The sequence below is a fragment of the Otolemur garnettii genome, unplaced genomic scaffold (genome assembly GCF_000181295.1).
Source record: "Otolemur garnettii isolate 467f Iridium unplaced genomic scaffold, OtoGar3 scaffold00063, whole genome shotgun sequence".
Taxonomy (NCBI): Eukaryota; Metazoa; Chordata; class Mammalia; order Primates; family Galagidae; genus Otolemur; species Otolemur garnettii.
In genome coordinates this window covers 9,861,738-9,889,219 of record NW_003852458.1, presented here as the reverse complement: position 1 = coordinate 9,889,219, position 27,482 = coordinate 9,861,738, and the positions used below count along the sequence as shown (strand labels likewise).

General features: G+C 34.5%; 2 protein-coding genes across 3 annotated transcripts in view; one reads left to right on the top strand and one right to left on the bottom strand.

Moving 5' to 3' along the window:
* The first annotated feature begins 1,062 nt into the window (after nt 1-1,062).
* SELENOP (selenoprotein P) lies at nt 1,063-13,328 on the top strand. Of its 2 annotated transcripts, none has more exons than XM_012807089.1 (5): nt 1,063-1,279; nt 5,206-5,421; nt 6,460-6,672; nt 9,391-9,508; nt 11,867-13,328. In XM_012807089.1, the coding sequence occupies exons 2-5, from the start codon at nt 5,219-5,221 to the stop codon at nt 12,431-12,433; spliced, it is 1,101 nt and encodes a 366-aa protein (XP_012662543.1). In that variant the 5' UTR covers nt 1,063-1,279; nt 5,206-5,218; the 3' UTR covers nt 12,434-13,328. The 2 variants fall into 2 exon arrangements, with proteins under 2 accessions (XP_012662543.1, XP_012662545.1); XM_012807091.2 differs by having other exon boundaries at nt 1,207-1,275.
* A 94-nt stretch (nt 13,329-13,422) lies between these two features.
* The window catches only part of CCDC152 (coiled-coil domain containing 152), a 30,512-nt gene continuing 16,452 nt past the window's right edge, over nt 13,423-27,482 (bottom strand). The window contains exons 4-9 of the mRNA XM_003792959.3: nt 26,575-26,643; nt 24,186-24,250; nt 19,993-20,095; nt 15,627-15,754; nt 13,832-13,915; nt 13,423-13,564 (exon numbers count right to left, since the gene is read on the bottom strand). Coding sequence (XP_003793007.1) covers nt 13,442-13,564; nt 13,832-13,915; nt 15,627-15,754; nt 19,993-20,095; nt 24,186-24,250; nt 26,575-26,643 — 572 coding nt within the window. The 3' untranslated portion in view covers nt 13,423-13,441. The remainder of the gene's footprint in view (nt 13,565-13,831; nt 13,916-15,626; nt 15,755-19,992; nt 20,096-24,185; nt 24,251-26,574; nt 26,644-27,482) is intronic.

The following is a 27,482-nucleotide window of genomic DNA, read 5'->3' as shown; positions in this document are numbered from 1 at the left end:
ACTGTCAGTAAAAACAAGGCTTCCTTGAAAACTGTCATTATCCAGGGACATAGCACTTAACACTGCTTTTTACTTCACCCACCATGAGCATACAAAACTACATGGATTACTGAAAAAATTTTACTTCTTTCTGAAATAATAGGAACTTTCTATCTTACTTGTATATTTTGAAATTTCTGTTCCCTTTCTATTTCCAAGTCCACTAACTTTATCTGTATTGTACATATATTTGTTCCAGTTTTACATTAGATCTTTTTTTTTTTTTTTTTTTTGAGACAGAGCCTCAAGCTGTCCCCCTGGGTAGAGTGCTATGGCTTCACTGCTCACAGCAAGCTCCAACTCCTGGGCTCAAGCGAGTCTCCTGCCTCCGCCTCCCAAGTAGCTGGGACCGCAGGTGCCTGCCACAATGCCTGGCTATTTTTTGGTTGCAGCCATTATTGTTGTTTGGTGGGTCCGGGCTGGATTCAAACCTGCCACCTTAGGTGTATGTGGCTGTTGCCTTAGCCTCTTGAGCCACAGGCACCGAGCCTTTACATTAGATCTTAAAAAACTCTGTGAGATATACAGATACCCCAGGCAGTAGGACTTCTGCGACTGTCAAAATGAGTCCTGGTTTCCCCCAGATAGGAGGTCTAGTTTCTTATTCCTTTTCCTTAAACAAAAAAGAAAAGAGCAGAGGACCAGGGAGACTCCATACCAATTCAAGTTTTAAACATAGAAAACAGTCCACGTAGGTTTGTAACAGCAGCACACCAGAATAATTTGAAACAGAAGGCGACTCTCCCAAAAAGTTCAAACTGTGTGGGTTAGGCGAGGGAGCACCTTGTTACAGCAAAGCAAAAAGAAAAAAAAACAGGTTTTTCTTTTTGTAAAGCAGGAGCATAACTTGCTGGCTCAGCAATGTATTCCCCTATTCTAGTTTGGAAAGGAACTGACTTGGAGGCCCTCTTACCCCTAGCTTTTCTCCCGCCTCCGACTGTACCATTAAGTCTTACATAATGGGGTGACCTAGAAGGAGAGGGAACAAATTAGTCATTGTCAAAAAACGTTCTCCTACTTTAGCACAGCAGCATTTACTGCTTCCTTTTAAACAGATGATAATAATCAGTTTAGGGATTTGTTGTTTGCAAGGTTACTGCAAGAGTGAGCATTGAACTTTGGACTATAGCTGAGGGGGTGAAGTAAACAACAGGCCTATAAATATCTGAGTTTCTGGCTGTGGCTTGGTGGAGCTGCCCCTGAGAAGCAGAGAAAGGAAGCAGGGTGTCCGAAGGGGTGTGTAAGTAGGAACTCTGTTTTCCCATACTTGATTCTCTTAAAGTTTGTTACATATTTTTGTTTTGTTTGATTAAATATTTTTTTCTTAGAATAAATTTAGAAAATAGTGGGTTAAAGAAATAGAAATAATAAAAAAGAAAAAGAGTCTGAACTGGGGTGAAGTTCTCAGGGGGCACCCCGACAGTTCTTGTCCGTTTCTGCCCTACCTTCTGCATAGCAGAGAGCAAAGGAAGCTGGAAAATCCACAATTTCACTCTGCAAAAGGTCATGATGTTATGTAGGCAACAGTGTATGTTCAAATTAAAATATTTACCGCTGAAATGCAGAGTGAGAACAAATGGGGGTGGGAGGAAGGAAATAGCTGCATGGATTTGAAGAACAGAGACTGAAATATACTCATTGTCTAGCACTGTGGAAATGTCCAGGGGTGTTATGAGTAGCTTCAGGAGAGAAAAGTTGTGGGGGGAGGTGGAGGAGAGGAGGGTTAGTTGTTAAAGACTCATGTCACTGTCAGGTGATCTGTGATTAAGTGCAAAGTTTTTCAGAAGTGGAGAATGGGAGCTTTCAGGTGAAAGATTTTAGATACTGAAATAAGTAAAGGGTAGAGAAAGTTTCTATGTATTCTGCTTTTTAATAAGGAATTTAAAAATCCCTGTTAAATTGTAATTGAAAAGTGATGAAGTTTGTGAAATCTCAACATTCTGCAAATGTCTCTGGGTCAGCTTCCAGTAAATCCAATTTTGTTATTTATTCCTATTATTTTTATATAGCTGTCTGATAGCTATAATTATAATCAAAGCTTATTATGTAGAAAATGATTTTAAAAAACCAAAACCAAACAGTCTATTGACTATGACAGGAAAATCTGAAAGTGAACTCTGTAATTTGTTACCCTCTGCTACTGGCTTATTTTTTTCATCAAAAACCTAAATGAGGAAATAAGTAAAATAATCTTTTCCTTTATATTCACTATTTAGGCTGGGCATTGTGGCTCACGCCTGTAATTCCTAGAACTCTGGGAGACTGAGGTAAAAGGATTGCTTGAGGTTGGGAGTTTGAGACCAGCATGAGCAAAAGCGGGACTATCTCTACCAAAAATAGAAAAATTAGCCAGACATGGTGGCAGGTGCCTTAGTGCCAGCAACTCAGGAGGCTGAGGCAAGAGGATCCCTTGAGGTCAGGAGTTTGAGGTTGTTGTAAGCTGGGCGAAGCCATGGCACTGCAGCCTGGGGCAATGGAGTGAGACTCTGTCTCCAAAAATAATTCACCATTTAGCTACTTGGAACTATGTGCTCTATGGCAAAGTGAGGGTACTAAGTGCTAAATTTTTGTGAACATTCTATAACTACTGAATTTATGCTCTAAAAAACAAGGAAAAATCTAACCATTCTGTTAAGAAATAAAACAGCTTGAATTAATTTTATATTCTCTTGTTCATCCTAAGGCATAAACAAAAAAATTGCTATTACAAAGTGACCTATGTAAAAACTATCAATATGTTATAATAACTAAGAGCTCATAATTTGGATTTGACAGAACTGTTTGAATCTAGTGTCTTTGGTGCCTGTATTATTCTTTGTATTACTGTAGACAAGATACCTAAACTCTTAGGCATAGTATTCTCAGCTGCAAAAGGGAATAATCATTACCTAGTTATTTTAAGGGTTAATTGACTTAGTAGCTAAAAGTGCTTAGTATCACCTGCATTTTGTTCTATAAATGTTCCATAAATGGTAGTTACATTAAGGATAATTGTAAAGAAAGTTCCTAGATTTAGTCCAAATATTTTCTCTTCTTTTTAAAATACTATAATTTCTAAAATGTTTCAATAAGTAGTTGGGTTGGTCTTAGTAAGTCATTTAATTGAATTGATTCTCTCTTTCTCTCCGTCCATTCTCTCATTCTTCTATTATTCTTTCTCCTTTTAGTTACCTCTTATCAAGATATCCCATATGACAAAAATTTGGAGGTGTTAAATAATGTGAAAGATAATTAGGTTTTAAAGATTTGTACCTCCACCTACCAGTACATTAGAGCCTACATCAATCTGATTTTTTAGCTCTTCTATTTCCCTCTTAATTTTGGGCTCACTTTAGGTAACTTATCATCAGCCTCCCCGCCCCCCCAACCAGAAAAAAGCTTTTGCTTTTTTTGTTTTTAGCCTCAAATCAGTACTTGAAAATGCAATGACTTTCTGCTTTTGGAATTTTGTTCTGATCTCTCTACACCAGCAGTTTTCAACCTGTGGGTCGCGACTCCTTTTTAACAATGAAAATACGCTGTGGTATTAGGAAGGTTGAGAACTACTGCTCTATATCAAAATGAGCCTGAACTGCCAGGCTGGTGGCTCATGCCTGTAATCCTAGCACTTGGGAGGCCAAGGCACGTGGATTGCCTGAGCTCATGGGTTTGAGACCAGCCTGAGCCGGAGTGAGACTTTGTTTTGAAAAATAGCTGGGTGTTGTGGTGGGCACCTGTAGTCCTAGCTACTGGGAAGGCTGAGGCAAACTCCTAGGAGTTTGAGGTTGCTGTGAGCTATGACACATGGCACTCTATCGAGGGGGACAAAGTGAGACTCTGTCTCAAAAAAAAAAAAGAAAGCATAAATAACCTATATAGACTTTTCTTTGCTGAGTTAGTCTCAGTTTGGGGAGTATTTCTGTTCAGATATTTAACATTTCAACTTCTCTGCTCAAAGAGAGCATCTTCTTAACCCAAGAATATATTGTCTATTCCTAGGAAATTCCTGAAACTAGTGGTAGCCAGTAAATAGACTGGTTGAGTGTAGATTTAAGTGAGTTTACACTTATTTCATTTTGTATTTAATAGGTTTGTTCTTAAGATATCCTAAACCACAGATAGACAGTCTGTGGTTAGGATGACAGTGAGTGATTTGTGATATTTCTCCTTGGTTAGATTTATCTTGGGTGCGGTAATAACATTATGGCAAGCTTTGTATCTGAAGAGATACAGATGCTTTAATATTAATGCAGTGCTACATTTTAATGGGTAAGACAAAGGAAAGGGGAACCATACCCAAGAGAATATAGAGGTTTGAACCTGAAGAGTGAAGGGCTCAACACGAGCCACATTCACATCGCTATACTGTCCTCACTGCCACCTTCTTTCTTCCTGAGTTCTCTTTCTATGCACCCCCTTTTCATTTCTGTGTAGAATCCCCTGCTTAATCTTCCTAAGATTGGTAGAAGACAGAAAGAACAGTTAGAACTTGGCATGTCTCAAATAAAGGTTAGCTTGTGTTTGTAGAATGTAACTTGGTTACGGGAGCTATAGTCTAAGCATTTTTCTTTCTTTCTTTCTTTCTTTTTTTTGAGACCGAGTCTCACTTTGTTACCCTGTATAGAGTGGCCTGGAATCATAGCTCACAGCAACTTTAAACTCTTGAGCTCAAGTAATTGTCTTGCCTCAGCCTCCTGCTTAGCTGGGACTACAGGCGCATGTCACAACACCCTACTATTTTTAGAGACCAGGTCTCACTCTTGCTGAGGCTGGTCTTGAACTCAGGAGCGCAAGCAATCCATCAGCCTTGGCCTCCCAGAGTGCTAGAGTTGCAGGTGTGAGCCACCATGCCTGGCTTCTAAGCATTTTTCTAAACATGTGTTTTCTTTTGGAGAAGTTCTCAGCTCCTGATTAGGCAAATCTCCATAGCATGTTTAGTGAGTATCTTCTAAGCCAGACACTTTGACAATTAAGAGACACTTTGACAATTCCCCTGCCTCTGGCTGATACCTTCTTCCCCCTTACAGGAAGATTTAGTGGGTAATGAGCCCAACAACATGGAGACAGAATCTATGGGCTAGGTATTTATATAGGAAGTAGATTTATATGTGTTGCATTTATAGAAATCCATAGTTTACAGTTCTGAAGTTATCTAAGAAGTAGACTGACAGGTTTTCTCTTTTACAGGACAACCTCAGAAATGTGGAGAAGCCTGGGGCTTGCCCTGGCTCTCTGCCTCCTCCCCGCAGGAGGGACAGAGAGCCAGGGTCAAAGCTCCTTATGTAAGCAACCCCCACCCTGGCGCATAGGAGATCAAAATCCAATGCTGAACTCCTCTGGTTCAGTGACTGTGGTTGCTCTTCTTCAAGCTAGCTGACAGCTGTGCATTCTGCAGGCATCTAGGTAAGATCATCTTTCTGTGGTTTAGGATATCTTAAGAGGAAAGCTATTAAATGCAAACACACATACATATGTAAAATAAAATAAAAATGGAAACAATATATTAAATCACACTTTTGGAAAAAGTGTGTTTGCGTAAAGCATATTAGAAGAGAAAAACTGGGAAGATACACCCCAAAATATTCATAGTGGTTTTCCTGCGGTTATAGGTTTTTATCTTTTTATGGACCTGTTTATGTTATAACTTCCTACTAAATATGTGTTATTTGTGTAGTGAAATGTTCTAAAATGTAATTCTGCAAACAGATCAGTTACTTCAGTAGTAAGAAACAGAGAAGACTGTTTTATCACTGTTGGAAGAACCCTTGACTTTCTATTAAAGGTCCTATGTCATTTAACAAATACATATTAAAAGTATCTGTTGGGTTATTCACCAAGTAGAATTCTCTGTACAGTTGTTTCCCAATGTCTATGGAAGATTTCATTCCAGGATCCCCCTCAGATTAAAAAATCCAAGGATACTCAAGTCCCTTATATAAAATGGCATTGCATTTGCATACACATCCTCCCATATATTTTAAATCATCTCTACGTTACTTATAATACCTAATAAAGGTAAATGTTATATAAGTAGTTGTTACACTGTATTATGTAGGGAATAATGTCAAGAAAAAAGTCTACCTGTTCAGTACCAACACAACTATCCATTTTTTTCCTGAATACTTTTGATCTGTGATTGGTTGAATCTACTCTGTCAGATGGATTTAAAAAGTATACATTTCCTAGAGTTAATCTGAGGACAAAATGAGCTGATGTTTGTACAAGCATCTAGAAGAAGATTTTAACTGAATACAAGTTTTAAATAATTCTAAAAGTCAAAGTTTTCAGGGTCTTTTACAACAGTATAAACAGGTATAGGTCAGTCAAAAATAGAAGGAAAGCTTCATGTAGAAAATTATAGAGTGAGAAGGAGGAGGGAAGAAACTACTAATCAAATTAAATGAGATTATTCATTTTATGCATTTTTTCCAAATAACTTAGATTGGAAGACCTGCGACTAAAACTGGAGAAAGAAGGATATTCTAATATTTCCTACATAGTAGTTAATCATCAAGGAATCTCTTCTCAGTTAAGATACGTACACCTTAAGGATCAGGTTTCAGAGCATATTCCTGTTTATCAACAAGAAGAAAACCAAACAGATGTCTGGACTCTTTTAAATGGGAATAAAGATGACTTCCTCATATATGACAGGTATGTACACACACACAACAAACACATCTCAAACTAAAAGATACCTTCTTTGTATGTACATATGTATTTACTTTTCCCACCACAATCTTGCACAATAGCAATCTTCTTTATTGTTAAATGCCCTGCCATATATTTCAGTCCTCATCTCATGATCTCTTTTTTACTTTTAGAAGTAAAAACTACTCCCTACTTTGTTTTTAAAATTTCATATTAATATGAGGGTACAAATGATTAGATTACAATGTTTGCAATTGTTACATAAGGTCCCTGTTGTAGTTGTGCCTCTCCCCCAGGAGGTGTGCCATATACCCTTAACATTGCACCAATTCGGTGAGAGCACCAGTCCTCCTCCCTTCTCCCCCTTCTTTCTTCGCTTCTCTCTTCCCCCTCCCCTCTCCCCCCAACTTGAATTAAATTGAGTTTTTTTCTTGTGGGGGCATGTATTAGTTCCTTTACTGCCTTCATATTAATATTGAATACATTGGATACTTGCTTTTCGATTCTTGTGATACTCCAACTCTATCTAGATTAATATAAAAGATGTAAAGTACTCTCCCCTTCTCTTCTTCCTTCATTCTTCCTCTGTTTGTTCTGTACTTGTTTCTGTTATTTGGGTCTATTTAGGTTTCCTTATTTCCACACTCTGCACATTCTATCTGAGTGATCTCACCTGTCCCTTGATTGCACTTATAAAATATAGCATATTCTCGTGATCCCAAATACATATACAAAGCTCAAACACAATGACTGAACTCCAGACCAGCATATCTACATCATAGACATATTCACAAACATCTTAAATTCAATGAATCAAATCTGGACTGATTATCTTTTCCTAAAACCTGCTTATACTTTAATCTTTGTGTAAATTATATAAAACAACCCACTCAGGGGCAGATGCAGCCAAGCAATAGGGCTTATAATCCCTGCCCCAACCGTATTATCTACTATGTTGCAAGAAATCACAAAAATCATCATATGTTGGTAGCCTTGCCACCATCAACCATTCAGAAAACTGTGTGACAGGCATGTATTACTGACTCCTTCCATCACTCCCTCCACTTTGGGTCAATCACCTAATTCTATGGATTTCAAATTCTTGGAATATTAATCTAATTTCCATAATCATTATCTTAGGTTACTTCACTATTGCCTTTTCTCTAGATTTTTTGCACCAGTATTTTCAATTCCTTTCTGCTTTGTATTTGATAGTAAGGGATTTAGAATAAGACATTCATTTTTGTTTTATCACCAAATACTCAGTTTCAAAATAAACTCATTATATGGCTTAGTTTTACTATTTTTGAAATCGTATTGTTGGCTCGACGCCTATAGCTCAACCGGCTAAGGTGCCAGCCACGTACACCTAAGGTGGCGGGTTCGAATCCCCAGCCCGGACCCGGCAAACAACAATGACGGCTGCAACCAAAAAATAGCCGGGCGTTGTGGCGGGCGCCTGTGGTCCCAGCTACTTGGGAGGCAGAGGCAGGAGACTCGCTTGAGCCCAGGAGTTGGAGGTTGCTGTGAGCAGTGAAGCCATAGCGCTCTACCCAGGGGGACAGCTTGAGGCTCTGTCTCAAAAAAAAAAGAAATCGTATTGTTAAAAATAACCCATGCAAAAGAGTTTATCATTCCAGAAGGGAAATGAAGAAAACCTACTACATATCTTTCCCCCTGTTATCTGGCATTCTGGTTAAATTAAAAGAATCAATTTGTACATCATGCACAATTCTAACCTAAGTATTTTGCAGATGAAGTCACATTTTGCAGAGCACATTTATCTCTAATTAATGATTTTAAGGTTACCTAAATTTCTGATCTGTGAAGTGTGTTTATTAGTCATTTAAATATGACCTGTATGAATCTGCTTTTGATTCCATGTACAAATAAAGTATTCATATCTTGAGGGAACCTCAATTCATGCATTTCCTGTTTTTACAAACATTCTTAGTTGGTCCTTTTTTTTTTTTTTTCTTTTGGCTCTTCAGAATCAGGTTGAGGCAGACTCTGCCTAGGTTTAAGCCCTACTTGATCTTACATTAACATTTTTATAATCTCACATTTCATTCAAATTTCTATTTTGTTCATTGCCCTGTGATTTCACATAAAACCATATTACTGGGTAAAATGTAGGCACGAAGAATATTTCAAACTGACCATTTCTGAGAATGCCAAGTGTTACAATTCCAATTCTTTTATTGTGCTAAAATTTTTGTTGCCTTAGATATATATTTAAATAAATGGGCTACTGGTCAAGGCTTTGAGATCTTTTTGCTATGCACAATTTCTTGTGTTGAATTTGGGCTGCCTTAGCAGTCATAAAAGCTACATGATTTGCAGAGCCTAATTTATAAGTCAGTGGGTTTGGGCTCTAGTAGAATTTGTAAGTCAATTATAAAATTATATTTGACCATATCACAATGGCTATATTGGGCATTTTTGTATGTAGTGACATATCTATCTATAACAATTCAAAATGCTAGCATTCATGTATTAAGACTCATTGTGGTCTTGCTATGACCTGACTTGGTATGTAAATGCTTGGGAGCTCATTTGTAATTTCCCATCAAAGAAAATTGAAAGCATCAGAGGATCTTATTATATCACCACTAAACCTAGAATACCTACCCTAGATTGAACTTGAGTAGGATCATGATACAGAAAATATTGTAATGACATTGTGTTTTTTCTTTCTTTCCTTTTTTTTTTTATTTTTAGATGTGGCCGTCTTGTATATCATCTTGGTTTGCCTTATTCCTTCCTAACTTTTCCATATGTAGAAGAAGCCATTAAGATTGCTTACTGTGAAAAGAAATGTGGAAACTGCTCTCACACGGTATTTGTTCAATTATTTTTCCTGGGAGAAAAAAGGAAATCATTTAAGAACTATCTAAATAAGTTAGCGCTTCATAATAAATTACCAATCAATGTCTTTGTTTTTGTGCTAAAAATAAACAACAGTAATTTGTATAATTACACACATTTCCTGTTATATAATACATGCTTTTAAAGTATATTTTTGAAATCCATGTTGCTGCCTTTATCTATAAGGTTTTAGAAAATAAAAATCAGCATAGATAACATATTTCAATTACCACCAAATGATGTTGCGTGAGTGTTCACAGAGTTTAATCAACACATAAAATAATATTATTGTAGTTACCTGAATATCTTCACACAAGAATATAGTGATAGTGCCATTTCATGGCATTAGCTGAAATGGAATTCGGGCCAGAAAATTACTTAATTTATCAAGGGTTCAAGACTATCAGATTTTCCCTGAAGCCCTTACATTTTCTGTCCTTTCTGTAGTCTGAATTACTGTTTATTTCAAAATGAAATAAATATTCTTATTACTGATATTTTTTTCCTGGCAACCATGAAAATATCTATTCTTTGTTATGAGAAGCACTATATTTAAATCTTTTTTAACAAAAGAGATACTGAAACAATTGATTTTAATTTATATAGCTAGACTTATTTTCCTTTATATTGAAAAGGAAAAGAATTCTAAACAATATTTCCTTAATGGGACAGACTGGAAAAATTTGAACTCAGTTTTAAAAAGAATTCTAAATTTTATTTGTGAACTATATTTCCTTTAGATTTTTCTCAGCTCTAAAGAAAGTCACTTCAAATTTTAACAAATCATTTAATTAATTTATTGATTGTTGAGGAGTACTTCAGGTTAATTACATTACTTATATAATTTTTCATGTGTTAATCTTCATAATAATCTTAAAAGGATTGTTTTACTTCTTTTAAAGATGAAGGAACTGAGGTAATGCAAGAAAAGTATTAACTCAATGTTTGACCTATACTAAGCCCTTAATGAATGATAGCTATATTGATTCTTCATCTTTTAGGATTATTTCTATATTTCTGTATTTGCAATTGTGCAAATGCTCAATAGTTATAAGTGTACCTAGTTATTTTGAGAAAAGGCAGGGCAATCCCCATAATATGCTTAGTTTATGAACCACCTGTAAAGAAGAATCACTGATCAGATACTGAATTGATTGGTATCTAATATGCCGAATCAAATTGAAGTTTTTCTATTTCATTATTTCTTTGATGCCATAAATTAGATGACACATTATTTATTTACTAGTAAGAAAAAATAATTGCCAATTAAAGGACGATACAGTGCTAAAACACCATCAATAGTAGAATACATTCTAATTTTAGAGATATTAAAATGTAAGAAAACATGGATCACAGAATCAACAAAATATATTAATTAATTTTTTAAATTAAGTAGACTGTACAACTGTTTGTTTAACAACTGAACACTTCAAACATTACACAGTGTATTTTAAATATTTATCAAATTATTTACAAGTTTATAATTAAATATTACTAAGTTCTAGTGTAGAAGTAATTCAGAAATAACCAAAAAATGAACCACTCAGTAGTTATATGCTAAAGTCCAATGGAATTTATAATCTTTTAAAACTCTTCAAAACATCAAACCATATCACTTAGTGAGTCTTTGGATTCTAAGTTGATTTTGTAATGTTATTTACAACTCAACTTTGAATTGAGGTTTAATATGATGTTGCTATATCTACAGGCTTTGAGTTTGTGATTTGTGGGTATCACAAAACAATAACAGACTTTCAGTGAAGTAAAGAACTAGGATCATGAAGGATGGAATATTATGGTCAAAGGGAAATGGGCAGTAATTTGCTACTTTCATCTGGCGGCACTAAAGAAGGGACACATTAGCAAAGCTTGGGTTGAAGTACAAAGCATATCTTGGCATGCTGCTTTAATCCTAGGTTAAAGTATGAAAAACCACTAAATTTGAGCACAGTTTATGAGATTTTTGAATTATCTTAGGAAAATTAGTATTAGATTAGATGCACTATTGACACAGGAAGGTTCCACAGAGGTCAATTGATTTTAGAATTTGATTGACTTTACTGCCATCTAAGTTCTTTTAGCCAGCTTACTTCATTTTGTTTTTGCAGGTATAAATACAGTGATTTGACTTTCTCTTTAAGCCTTTAACAAAAAGTGTACATGTTGTGACCAACGTCAGGTTCTTAACTCATTAATATGACAATGAAAAACAAAACCAGCTTTATCCTAGTTGAAATTTTGTGTCAGCTGTATAAATCCTTTTTATATGCATTCCTGCTAAATCTATAAATTTGTTGGTAATCTGTTTACATTTATAAATTTATTCCAGACTCTCAAAGATGAAGACTTCTGTAAAAATGTATCTTTGGCTACTGTGGAAAAAACAACCAAAGCTCCACAGCCCCATCATCACCACCACAAGCATCATCACAATCATAGGCATCAGCATCTTGGGAGCAGTGAGCTTTCAGAGAATCAGCAACCAGGAGCCCCAGATGTTCCTACTCACCCCCCTCCTCGAGACCTTCATCACCATCATAAGCACAAGGGTCAGCACAGGCAGGGTCACCCAGAGAACTGACATATGCTAGGAAGTGAAGGTGTACAACTTGCACAAAAGCTCTGACAAAAGAGATGTAAAAATCAGTTACTCTGAAAGTTGTCCCAAGATTCAGAGTTGGCTCCTACTAGCTGATGCTGATATTGTCGACATCTAATATTTGAAAAAACAGGGTCTGCAATCACCTGACAGTGTAAAGAAAACTTCCCATCTTTATGTAGCTGACAGGGACTTTGGGCAGAGGAGAAAGTAATTGAATCTTGTCAGTGACGTTTGCCTCCAGCTGTCTGACAAGCAAGTCAGCAGCTCATTCCCACAGAAACCAGCCCTAAGTGAAGCGGAGCTATTAAGGAAAAAAAGTGAGAATGACCTTCAAACTAAATATTTAAAATGAGATACGTTCCCCAACTCAGTCTAGACACAATTTTACTTCTAGCATTTTTAAGAACTACCAAATTAATCAGTGAGCCAAAAATAGAAAATGGATTTGTGCAAACATGGAGAAATCTAATGGAGTAGCTTCCAGATTTAAAATTTTATGTCATAGTAATTTTAACCCAGATCCTGTGTTTATTATGGGGCAAGTGCAAGGTGATTTCAGGTTTTGGTTAGTATGTCTTTTTTTTTCTTTTTCCAGCGTTCTAATTGCGTTAATGAGAACAGAAACATAAACTATGACCTAGGGGTTTTTGTTGGAAAGTGAGCAATTTAGAATGGAGGAAGAACAACAGAGACATGCTTTCCATTTTTTTCTTTACTTATCTCTGAAAACAATTGTCTTTGTCTTTTCAATCTCACATTTTTAATGGATTAAATATCTTTAAAGAAAGATATTTTAAAATCCAGAAATACTTAACACATGAATGTTTTGCTAAAAAGCACCTATCGCTACATTTTAAATATCCATTTATCTTTTTTATATCTAGGACTCATATCTTGATTTTTACTATCACATATGAATAAAACCTTTATATCTTCTTTCTCTAACATTATATTTCACTCTTCTAAAATTTGAGTGGCTGTCTTTAAAGATGTAAAGGAAAGGATAAAAGAATGTTGTCTATCTCTAGACTGCTTAGAAAGTATTTCCATAGTCAATGATGGTTTAATAGGTAAAGTAAACCCTGTAAACCTGAACTCCTTTATGGCTAATACCAATAAGCAAGAATGGAGCACAAAATTGGCTAAGGCAGGGATTTGTCTAAATAAACTCAATTTTTCAAAGTTTGAAGCTGTAGTTTTGTGTATTATTATTTAGGTTGTATGCTTATACTGAAAATAGAAGGAAAATTTTCAACCACCCTTAAAGAAATTCAATAGCAGCTAGTGAATTTACTGCTACGGTCAAAACCGTCTTCGCTTAAAGTGAGAATCTTTGCCAACAGAAAGACGTTGCTCTAAATCACGAATGGTATTACGAAGAACTGCAATCTCCTTATTTTTTTCTTCTTGAAAATGTTGAAGCTTCTAAATGAAGCAGAACAAACTTGTTATTGCAATGAAAAAATAAGATTTTTGTATAAGGAACAACAAAAAATAAATTTCTGGTATATTTAAAGAGACTTCATTTTGAAAGGTCTATAATTTCAGTTTTGTGAGATTTAATAGGCAAAACTGGAATAAGAATAAAAAAGTTTTGTTACATATATTATTAAATATTACATAATTTTTATAGAAACACACTAAGAAAATATACTTTCTTAAACAATAGTCATGGGAGAAAAACTCACATACCCTTCGGTAGATACTCTGTGGCAAAGCAGTAGAATCCAGATATGATTTTGATTTAGTTTGAACTTTTGCTAGTTTGGCCTCAAACTGAACCAAGTTTAAAAAAAGAGAGTTACTGGGACTATTTAAACAATTAGAAACAATTATTTCATAAATATAAATAAAATAAAGTATAATACATGGAATCCTGTGTAACAGACAATAGAAAAATCTTTAAGTGACAATTTTTAAGAAAGAGCAAAGAACATACCAGATTAATAACCCTGATTTCATGTTAAAATTACCTGGGAGCTTTTTAAAAGTGCCAAATGTGTGGGTACTAACTTAGAAATTTTAGGAAGTATCTACATCATCTTTTTCTCAAAATATCAGGTGATTTATCATGCAGCCAGGGTTGAGAATCTGGTTTAACTTAAAGATAGGTAAAAATATTTTCACATTACCATGAATGTATTATAAAGATAATACGGTGTACTCAACAGTCATGGAAAAAAAACTCACATATCCCTCTACAGAAATTTTGAAATTAAACTGAATTGGGTTTAAAAAATTCTCATAGGTCATTCCTCCAGGCCAATTGTCTTTTGTGCACTATATTCTATTACAATTCTTTCCTTCAGATTTCTTTTAGTGTAGCCTCTGTGAGGACAAAGAATAAACTCTTCATGATTGTGTTCTGATGAGAGAGAAATGGGTAGGTACAAAGAAGACAAATAACCAAGAATTCTGTAAGTGATTGACTCTGGCTAGACCAGTGCCAGGGCTCAAATGGCAAACAAAATGCAAATTTCCAAATAGTGGATTAGAAGTTGGTGGTAGATCTTGAAACATGGCCTATTATTTTCAGCTGGCCATCTCTGGTTTGTGGGTATACTTGGCCAGATGGCAGCAGTAGCAGCAGCAGCAGCAGTAGCAGTAAAAAGCCTTTAAAGTCAACATCAGTCCTCCTTATGCCCACATGGCATCTTACCAAGCACCCCAGGATACCAAAGTTTCAGAAAAATGAATAGTAGGTTATCTCAACCAAGACCTGGGAATTCTTAGTCCATTAAGTAAAATGAGAGTTGGAGATGGGGTAGGGAGAGCAAGAGAAGCATGAATCAAAGAAAGATTGGTAGGATCTCAAAAAAAATGTAAAGAATGAACATTCTGTTAACATATCATTATCTTTGGGATGTGACATCTGGTTAAATAACCTTGAAAGGCTTTAGAGCAAAGAGCTGGAACCCCTTTAAGATACCATATTTGAAGTTCCTTCTAAGTTTTGTTTTTTGTGGTTTTTAAAAAAAATTTTGGTTTGTTTGCCCCTAGGACATATATTTTTCCAGAAATTTATCAGGAAGAAATTTATCTCTTTGTATCCCAAGTAAAGCAAAAGAAATTTCTGATTGGTTTACCCTAGGGTTCCACAATTTCTGGTTGGTTTAAATGTTGAAAATTAGAAACATTCACCCCACATTGGAATAGCAGTCTTATGAAGACTACATAGACTTGATTGTAAAATACAGGTAATCCCTGAGTTACCTGTTCCCACTCTCAGAGGAAACAACACCCTTTCTGGAAACTAGGACATTCTGAACAACTGAAGAGTTCCACCTTTAGGCCAAGTGCTGAAAAGCAGTGTAGGTGACAGTTTTATGGTCTTTGAGCATTGCATTTGGTAGAGAATGAGTGGTATGGAAGCCCTCTCACAGGATTGTTCTTAGTCCCAAAATTTATCTCACTGTGATGAAAAATAATCCAAGAGCAGTTTAGACTAAGGGATATGTCCTCTAGTTTAGCAGACTCTTAAACCTACCTCTAGCTGTAGCTTGATTATTTCACTTTGTTTTTCATTCTCTTGAGTTCTTAACTTTGCATTTAACTCTGAAATTTCCATTTCCTTTTTCCCTATTAGTTCTTTGTGCTTTTCCTCACATAATTCAACTGAATAAAATAAAAGTAAATAAAATTCATTAATTTAACATTCTAAAAATAAAGGCCTATATTTCTTTAGTATTTTAAATAATTTACAAGAAAGTAAATTTTATTAATAAAACATATTTTAGAAATTGTTTATGTATAGGGTAGACCTTTAATATATTTTCGATAAGACCCTGCATAATGCTCAAACACAAAGGTCATTCATTGAATGCTTTTGAATAAATTAACGAAGTTGTACTCTTAAACATCAATAACCTAAAAAAAGAATAAATAATTCCTGTGGTTAAAGAGGGTCACAAAGCCTGGGGTCCCACATGTAAAAGGCCCAAACTAGTAGATGACTCTCTAGAGCTTCATTAAGCCCCTGCTATACTACTTCATAGGATTAGGCCTCTGTTGTGTTTCCATCATGTCTCTATGCTTCATCAAATTTCCTCTTCTATTTTTTTATTACTATCAATGACACCATGCCATCTGGGATGGGAGCCTCAAGGAAATCTTTGATTTTAAAAAGAAAAGAAAGAGTCAATTAGTTCATCATCCCTGCAAATAAGGGGCTTCTTAAATTCCTAATATATATCTATATTTAGATAATTTATTTTTAGCATTTTCTAGTATTTATACTTATGGCCATATAACACAGCATTAGCAGTGACCCACAAATTTTGATATGTAATGTTTTTTATATAATTCAGCTTAATTTTTAAAATTTCCTTTAGGATTTTATCTTTGATTCATAGATTATTCAGAAATAATTTCTGAACATATAGGGGTTTTCTATTTATCTGTATTTTACCAACTTTACATTAATTGCAAAGCAGCCAAAGTATCTACTCAGACCTTTGAAGTGTGTTAAAATTTGCTTTTTGGTTCATGAAATGGTCAACTTTCTTAAATGTTCTATGGATACTTAAAAATAGCACATTTTCTGCATTTATTGGATATAATTTTTATATGTGTCAATTTGTTGATTTTATTGTTTAAATTTTCTATATCATTACTGATTTTGTATGTTTTTATGTACTTTTCCAACTACTAAAAGAGGTGAATTCAAATCTTTCACTATGATTGTGGAATTGTCTCTTTCTCTCACTAGTTTTACCAATTTTTTTAAATCATTCTTTTTTTTAATTAAATCATAAACACATAAATCATGTATACATTAATGCATTTATGGGGTACAATGTGCTGATTTCATATGGAATTAGGAATACTTACATCACACTGAGTTTTACCAACTTTTGATTCATATGTTTAAAGCTCTATCATTTGGTACATGTAAATTTGAATTGTTGTTATATTTTTCTGGTGGATTAATTTTATCATAATGAAATATTTATCCTTGTCTCTAGTATTGCTTTTTGTTTTAAAGTATACTTTGTGCAATATTGGTATAGCTATGCCACCTTTATGTTGGTTACCATGCAAATGTAATATCCTTTTCCATCTTTTGCTTTATTTTTTTTTATATCTTACACTTTAGGTGTATAGCTTTAAAGAATCATATTAGAAGATTTTAATATTTATCTAATTTAATCATCTTTGTCTTTTAATTGGAACATTTAGTCAAAGTTCATTTAATACATTTACTGATATATTTGGGTTTAAATCTATCAGCTTATTATTTGCTGTTTTTTACATTGTGTTCCTTTCTTCTTTTTTCTTGTCTTTATTTGGACTGAATCACTATTTTTTTTTTTTTTTGAGACATAGTCTCACTTTCTCGCCCTTGGTGGAGTGCTGCAGCAGCATCACACTGCTCACAGCAACCTCCAGCTCTTGGTCTTAGGTGATTCTCTTGCCTCAGCCTCCCGAGTAGCTGGGACTACAGGCGCTTGCCACAATGCCCGGCTATTTTTTTGCTGGGTTTGAACCCAGCACCCTCAGTATATGGAGCCGGTGCCCTACTCACTGAGCCACAGACGCTGCCCTGAATCACTATTTTTATTTCCCTTTTTCTCCTCTATTAGCTTGATAGTCATTAGCTTGATAAATATTCTTTTATTCTTCCTTTAATGTTTACTTGATGTATATGGTATGCACACTTGATTTACTGGAATCTAATAAAATTAGTACTTTTACCAATTTACAGACATTATATAAAAATCTTACAATACTTTTAATCCCATTTACTTCCCCTCTATCTTTGGTGGTTTTGTACTAGCTAAATTAGAAGTATGTTTGCTATGTTTTTCAGAATTCCCTTTCCTATGTGGTTCTAAGTTAGAGTTGGCTACAGGAGACATATGCACAAGATTTGAAACCTTCTGAGCTAATTAGCATGCTAGGCAATGTTGCAGTTCACATCTGGTGTCACTGGCTGTCTCACCAAATCAGCATCTATTATTTTCTAAGCACAAGGAAATTTGAATTGTCACTGATCACTAGGTCACCTTACTAATATGGGAGTTGAGTTCCATAGTTTTTTAAAGCTCCAACCAGATTTCTTCCTTTAGCTGATATGAATCCTATGCCAGGTGTCGTTGCAGCTCTATGGCTACACCATCTTTTCCTGTAGGGCACCATCTTTTTCTGTAGGTCACCATGTCATCAGGTTACAAGGAGTGTAAGAAAGATTCAGGCTCTAGTTCATCCTCACTCTTTCCTACTTCATATCCAGTTTTCCTCTGACTGCAGCAACTTTAGTCGTAACACTAAATACAGAGACAACAGCCTTTCATAGAATATACTATTACTTCCTATGTCTCATATGTTCTTTTCTATATATGTCATCTTCTTGAATTTCTCTGCCTTGGGTTGGATATTCTCTTCTGATTTATTTTCCAACTTACTAATTCTCTCTCCAGTTGTATCTAATTGGCTATTAAACCAATGCATTGAAACTTTATTTTTAGTTATTGTGTTTTCAGCACTCACATTTTCATGTGTTTCTTTTATTTTGTTTTGCTTTCTTTTCTTTTCAAGATGGGATCTCACTCTGTTGTCTATATTGGAGTATAGTGGTATAATCATGGCTCCTTGCAACCTCAAACTCCTGGGCTCAGGTGATCCTCCTACCTCAGCCTCCCAAATAGCTGGTCTATAGGCATGTGCTACCATGCCTGGCTAATTTTTTAAATATTTTTAGAGATGAGGTCTTACCATGTGGCCTGGGCTGGTCTTGAACTCCTGGACTCAAGTGATCCTCCTACTTCAACTTTCCAAGTGTCTGGGATTATTGACATGTGCCACCACACTCAGCTCCATATATTTCTCTATTATAATTTTCAGTTTTTTATCAAAATTTACCATTACATTGTTTTATTCCTCAATTATGTTAATCAGAGTAAATGTAAGTTCCATATTTGATATTGCCATTCTGTGAATCTTAGTGTATTTATTTCCTTTTTAAAATTTTTATAATTGAGTTTGCATATTTTTAAAGTCAGATTTACTGAGGCATAACCCATATATAGCAAAATCCCTTTTGCTTTTTTTTTGCAGTTTTTGGCCGGGGCTGAGTTTGAACCCATCACCTCTGGAATATGGGGCCAGCACCCTACCCCTTTGAGCCACAAGCACTGCCCTGCAAAATCCCTTTTGAGGTATAAAGTTTGATGAGTTTTAACAAACATACATAATCTAACCATCACTACAATCAAGAAATACTAATAAAAGTTTCCATTGCTTCAAAAATAGCACTTGTGTCCCTTGCAGTACATCCTTTTACTCACATGCTGGCACACTGATCTGACTTTTGTCATCATAATGTCTCCTTTTTCCAGAATGTTATAAAAACAGAATCATACAGTATATAGCCTTTTGGGTCTGGCTTCTTCCATTTGCTGTAATGCTTTTCAAGTGATCATATTGCTGAATGTATCAGTAGTTTGTGCCTTTTCATTGCTGAATAATTTCCACTGTATGGATGTACCACGATGTGTTTATTTACCAACTAACAAATTTGCTTGATTCCAGTTCAGGGCCCTTAGGAATGAAGTTGCTATAAATATTCACAAACAGGTCTTTGTGATACAGATGCTTTCATTTCTTTTAGGCAAATACTTAAGAGTAGGATTTCTGAGTCATATGGTATATGTTACATTGTAGTTATAGGAATCAAAATTAGAAAATGTATTTCTATACATAAATATGTAGAAAGCTACAAAATCTAAATTAAAATGCGTCAAGGCAGCATTCATTCAAGAATATTGGCTACCACTGAAAAAATCATACATACACATATTTAAATTATTTCATGATATTGTGGAATTCATTAAATTAAACATTTAAAAACTTACTTTTTTTCTGCATGTCCTGATAAAGTTTGCTCATTTCTATCTTATGTCCCTCCTCTTTGATTTTCATTTCACTCATAAGTTTGGCAATATTATCCTTATGTTCCTAGAGATTAAAATATATATTCATTCGAAAAGGAAATATGGGTATACAACTTTTGATTAATTAGAAAGATAAAATTCTTAGTTTATATTAACACAGTATTTGATATGTAATCATATCTAGAAGGGAAAAATATTGTTCATTTGAATAATCAGCTTTGAGAAACATCAATTTTTTTTATTTTGCATGTATGTAATATATTTATTTATGTAATTTAAATGCTATTTTTAAACTGACAAATAAAAATTATATATATTTATGGTATACAACATTATATATATGTGTAAATATATACATATAACATGTATACATAACATATACGTAACATATATATATATATTTTTTTTTTTTTTTTAAGGCAAAGAGCAGATTTTTTCCCCCACTGCAGGGCCTGGTGGACCCTTCTACCCTCAAACAAAATCTTTTTATTAGAGATGCTATATTGCTCAGACTGATCCTATACTCCTGACCTCAAAGGATGTTTCTACTTTAGCCTTCCAAGTAGCTAAGACTATCATTGTGCCTGACTGATGTTTTGAGATAAATATACAAAGGATAGACATAGAGGTTCATGTGCAATTTAAAATAGTTTAACCGAGTAGATTACACATGAACTTTATGGACACCCTGTATATCTAGTTAAATGTCTAAATCAAGCTAATTAACATATTCATACCTCACATACTTATATTTTTATGGTGAGAACATTTAAAATCTACTCTCAGAATTTTCAGGTCTATGAAATATTGTTACTAACTACAATCACCACATTGTACAGCAGATCTACTGAATTTCATTCCTCCTGTCTAATTGAAATTTTATATCCTTTGACCAATATCTCCCTACCCCAACAACTCCTGCGAACAACCACTGTACTCTCTGCTTCATGAATTCCATGAGAAAGACCCATTTCTGATCCAAAGAGATAAAGATAATACAGAAACAATGTCTTTTTTATCTTTGCTTCCTGAATACTCATCATCAGTGTTTAGCATATTATGGATTCTCAAAATATTTAGCTTAACTGCATGAACAAATGATACCACAACATTAAAGTACATTCAGTATGAGGTAAAACGATACTTTGGAGACAACAGAAGGGACTGTTCTATAGCTAACAAGCTTACTGTAATGTAGGATGAATACCTTTGAAAGTGGGTTGAAGCTCTGTTTCTGAAAATTATATGAATATTTCTAATTCCCAGAAGGAGATAAAGCATTACTTGTAATAAAGGTTAGCTTTAGGGGGAGGCATCAGGAGAAAGATAAATTTGGGATTCGAAAAGTCCTTGATAGCTGCCTGAGATTAGTGCCTTAAATTATAGACGCAAAGGGGAGATAGATGTATCATGCTAAGAACAGAAAGAGGAGCATTCAGAGTAGACAGCAGAACAGAAAGCACTCAAGACAAATTTTACATTTTTCCAGGGGGATGTATCTACATAAAGAAACTACTCACAGGCCTAAGATGTAGGCAAGAGAAAAGGAAAGCAGAAAGAATTAAGTAGGAGAGTAGAAAAAAGGAAATAATAAAGGCAAGAGGTCAAGAAAAGTCTCCACATATCACAAAAGCTGGTACTCAATATTGTGTTCCCACTGAGTTCTCTTTCTCTGTCCTTTCCCCCATATATGTGTATATATGGTGGAAAAATGTTTTAAAATTGTAATACTCAATATATACTGAAAACAAAAGATGAATACAAGTCATATTTAGCTTCTGCGATTACAAGAGGTGCTCAAAGTGGCTACCGTCAGTGAAAAAGTAATACATAGATAATGCCACTTTAAATGTGTATACATTTTTTTGGCATACCGACACCCGCACACACACACACAGAAGGCAGGACAATTAAGTTTGTGAACTTATCCTAGAAACAGTGCTACATATCTCATTGCTGAATATCACTGCGGTCACCTTCAAAGGACTCCCCTTGGGAAGCTATGCATTGATGCGAGTGCTTAGTCCACCCTTGTAAGGAATTTTGGAACTCTTTCTGGAATGGCCATCAGAGTTGTCCTTATAGGAGGCCTCACAATTAAGTTCACAAACTCATCCTAGAAAAAGTGCTCTGAAGGGTGAGCTAGATGCTGCAGTCAGTGCATAGCTTCCCAAAGGGAGTACTTATAAGGTGACTATAGTGATATTCAGCAATGAGGTACGTAGCACTTTTTCTAGGATGGTTTAAAAATGTAATTGTCCCACCTTGTGTGTGCACACTGACGTAAAAATTATTTAGGTCATAACTTTTAGCCTAGACTCAGTGAATGGGATTTTGAGGGTCCCTCAACTTTCTGAAATGTTATGCAAAGTTATACTCGTGTGTGCGCATATGTGTGCCTGTGAGTATTTTTCTCAAAAAGGGTTCACAGCTTTTAAAAGATATTCGATGGTATTGAGGAAGTTAAAAAAAAGGTCAAACTCTCATTGGATTGAGGTAATTTTTTAGTTTGCTTTGAATAGCAGCTATTTAAAAAGTTCAGAATCTTGGGTTTTAGTGTTTTTTCTTTAATTTCCACCCCCTTTAAAAATTCCTATAGTATTCTAGACAAAGTAATATCATAGGGCTTGAAATTTTAGGAAAGAAAAGAGGTAAAATTTTCCTTCCCTGATTCCAACCTGACTTCACCATCTACTATTAAACTCTAGAGTTAAGGTATGGAAGGGATTAGGAAAGAATAAAGGAAAAAGAGAAAAAAAGGTGGGAGGGGTGGATGGAATGTGTGAGGACAATAGTGATTTTAATTTAAAGTTTATCTGCTTTGTGACTCCTGACTAACCTTAAGTCCAGGAATGCCTCTAAGAAGTCTAGGTCATTTATTACTCTTTATGTAGGAACATTATTTACTTGCCTTTTCTCTAAAATTCTTGATCATGTTGCATATATCATAGCTGCAATGCCCATAGCCACCTATGCATTCCTTTCAGACCACATATACTTTTCCCCTGAGATATAAGCCCTGAGTCTAGTGGGCTGCAGTGTGGATATCTACTTATCTTGTAGCCACCAAAGGCTAGGCTTCTGTCCCTAAGTTCCCCTAATGAATCATTCTGTACCAACAAACTGAATTTGTTTGCCTACTTCTTTGGATTTTCAGCTCCTTCAGCATTTGGGAGCCACTTTGCATAAATGGCCCTTTCAAAAAACAAGAAACATTCCAGAGATACTTAAACCACCTCAAACTTGGCAATGAAATGCTATATTTTCCAAGAGCACAGCCAGAGTGCTATTAATTACTACTGAGTATTACCCCAACTCCTGGGCAAGTTTCTTAAATGAAGAACCAGACTGAATTTAGAGAAGATTCAAATTAAAATCTATAGATCCAACTTGAGTTTGCTTCTTAGGAGATGAGAGTAAGTTAGCATAATGGGTCCCCTCAAAGAGCAGAGGAATGGGAACCAACATTTATTAAGCATCTTTTATATTTCTTAGGCACTGCCTATGATTGTTAGTACCATATTGCTCCTATAGGAGATAAGGAAAGTTGCAGAAGGTATGGTGGTCCTTGAGAAAGAATTAATTTGTGATCCATATAAAATGTCCCCTTCATTTGAAATTTCAACAATTATCCCAATTATAAAGAGTACAGAGTCATTTACTTTATAATAAAAAGTGTTCAAAAGTGCTAATCAGTAGAGTATACGTCAGAGTAAAAACTCTATTAATGTAATTGAAAATGTGTAGCAAAATAACTGTGTCTCTTTTTAGTGAAAGAAAAATTAATACAAGTGATGTATTAGTACATTATATCTTATAGAAAGATTAGGCTTTTCAAAACTTGCATTACTTTAAAAATAAATTTTCATTTATTAAATATTTTGGTGATTATATATAATATATATTTGCATACACACAAATTTTGGCTATGTTTTTTTAATGAAAACAATCAGCTATGGTCCCCAACCCCAGTATTAGTCTGTGGCCTATTAGAAACTGGGCCACACAGCATTACCACCTGAGCTCCACTTCCTTTCCCCCACCCTGCTATCTGTGAAAAAATTGTCTTCCATGAAACTGATCCCTGGTGCCAAAAAGTTTGAGAACCACTGCTCTATAGGGACTTGATTGAATATGTTGATATATAAACTCACCTGTTCATGAGATTTTAACTTCTCTTTTATAAGATCAGCATTTCTCTTTAGTTGTTCATTTTCATCTGTATAAAAATAATCAAAGAACAAATTCAACTTTTTGATTAATATGGGGATATGTTTAATGTTTTAGCTTTCCTTCACGTATGCATTCAACAAACATATGTCCAGTACCTACTACACTTTAGACTCTATGCTAGATACTGGGAACGTAGAAACAAAAAGAGAGTCATTTTCTTCAAAGAACTCAAACCCCTAATGAGTCAGATGTGTTAGTAGTTATAATATGATATGTTAATTGTTTTATAGGGAAAATGTATCTGAAATACTGTGGAAATCTGAGAAAAGAAAGTTTAAATCAGCTTGAAGTCAGGAAAGGATTTAGAGAAGGGGGACCATTTGGGCTGAGATTTAAGTGATAAGGCTTCTCCTGTGTTAAGATAGGGAATTCTAAACACACAAAATTGCACAGAAGGCCTTGAGTGAATACAGCATATTTGGAAAAACTATAAATCAAGTACAACATTGTTGGAGTGTACAGTGTGAGGAGGAGGTGCTATATAGATTGGAGCCATATCACCAAGGTGGATCTATTATATATAAATGACTTTGGATTTTGTTTTAAAGATTATGGGGAGTCTTTAAAGAATTTTGAACAATGAGTAAGTGAACTGATTAAGAATTACATACTAAAAAGATCATCCGGCAATGTGAATCATGATGGAGAGTGCTGACCCTAGAGAAATGAGATTAGTAAGGCTAGATCAAATAGGACATAACAAACCAAAATTAGGCCAGTGACAGTATGGAAAAAAGTGGGCACTGAGGAAAACCATCTAGATGGTAGAATTTCCAGGTTTTTTAGGAACTGACTGGATAGAGGAGGCAAAAGAGAAAGAGAGGGGAGAGTCTTCACCTTTTAGGTGTCTGGTTTGGGTAACTAGAAACAATGCCTTAATGACCTTTTGGGCAAATTTTAAAACCCTGCAGTTAATTTTGATGACTAAACATCTGAATCAATGTGAACCTCTAATTTCCTATTTAACTGAAAGTTTTCATGATCCTCATCACCAGCTAGATTTGTGGCTGGAAGGATTCAACAAAAGTGGGAAAGAAGTTTTTCTTAGCTTTTTAATTGCTCTCCCTTGTTTTTTCCATAGGGTCTATCTCTCAGAGGTTGGGAACCACTAAGGGAAGAAATAACAAAATTCTTTACTTCTGAGAGTCTAGTCCTCTAGGTGTTTGTGGCAAATATATTAAATTTTCTGATAAAATTTTTGTAAAACTGAATTTAATTTTGATATTAGAAAAGAATCCAACTTTCTTTTTTCCAGATAGAAAGCCAGTTGTACCATTATTATATTAAAATGCTATTCTTTTCCAATAACTGAAATATTCTTTGTGTTATACATTACCATATATATTAAAGCCTGTTTCTAGATTGTCTGTTCTTTCCACTGATATATTTTTCTATTTCTATGCCAATACCCATATTATTTTCTATAGAATGGCTTAAGAGTATGCTATTATCTGGTAATGGGAGACCCCTTCCCCCACATTTTTTTCATAAAAACATAGTTTTCTGGTTTATTCTTAGGTCTTTCTACTAGTAAATAAACTTTAAGGGGGAGGCACCTGTGGCTCAAAGGAGTAGGGTGCCGGCTCCATATACTGGAGGTGGTGGGTTCAAACCCAGCCATGGCCAAAAACTGCAACAACAAAAAATAATAAAAATTTTAAAAAATGACTTAAAAAATAAACTTTAAGATTATTTTATACAATTTTCCCTATTTCTCCAATGCTTATTTGTTGTCAGTTCTATGTTGGAAGGGGCCTTATAGCAATTTAGTTGATTCTCTGAGAGGAAAATCTCACAACTATTACATAGCTGAATCAGAATAGCAAAACACTTGGTTACTTTGTTTTGTGAATGGTAAACTTATCAAGTTAACATGATTATTTAAAATAAGATAGGCTAAATATGTTTGCTTTACTTACACAAAGACAGTCTTAGTCAATGACAAAAAATTAAATGGTAAATTATCACTATGGTTTGAATAAAAAATCATTTAACTACTAAAAACCCACCTTTCAAAACTGAACACAGGGTAATTAAAAACCAAGAGTGTGACTGATAATAAATATATTTCCAAACATTTGAAAGTAATAATAAACATTTAAAAATAATAAAAAGAACTATTGTGACCTATTATAAAACATCCCCTGTCAGAATATGACTGAAAGACTTTGTCCAACATAGAATTTCTTATTTTATAATCATCTAGGAAAGTACTTTTAAGTAGCGAGGAGTCTTGCTCTTAACTCTCTATTTTTAAAGGTGGTCAAATAAGTCATGCTTTTTTAGATTTTATTTTTTTTCCTAACTTACTTTTCAAATTGTGTTGATATTCAATGGTCTGTTGTAGTCCTTTTACCATACTATGAAGAGTAGCACATTCTAAAACATAAGAGATACATTTATTAGAAAATCTCTTGATTTCATTTTGCAATTATTCTCAGTTGAAATAATTTCTTTTGCATCTATGAATTTTATTATTTTTTTATTTTCTCTATACACATACATGTGTTTATTTGGTTTCCACTTTTTGCCTTCACAAAATTAAAAAGGCTTAAAATTTAATAATAACAATAACAATGTTTAAGATAAAGACCAGAAACAAAAACCTCGTAAAGAACAAATAACAATTAAAATACTATTTGAAGCAGAATATGAATGTTTTGACATAATAACTAAGAAAGTTACATGAAGGCTATGTTAACCAGTTTGATGGAAGTGTCTTGGATTATGTATGAAAACACCACACTGTACCCCCAAAGTGCATCAATGTACACAGTTACCATTCAATAAAAAAAAAAAAATACTATTTGAGAATTATGAGATCTTGATAAAGCAACAAGGTATCTCAAAGTAAATTACATAATAATTCATCATCTATGCTGATAGCAATAAGAGTATTTTACAAAAGTTAACAGTTTATGAAGATAGAATGTTCTACTATTATGACTCTTAATTCCTCCCTGCCTTCTCCAATATCCTTGCCACACACTGAGACAAACTTCCCCTCATCTTTCACTTTCTCTAGCTTGCTATTTCCCAGTAATAAAACTATGATTAAATTACATTTGATAGACATTACCTGAGAACCTGTTTCATGTATGTTATTATACTCCTGCTAAAATTAAAAAAATTGAAGAATCACAGATTCTGCCATTACTTATGTCTTTCAGAGTAATCCACAGACTCATAAAATAGGGCAGGTGAAGTTACCTCAGTAA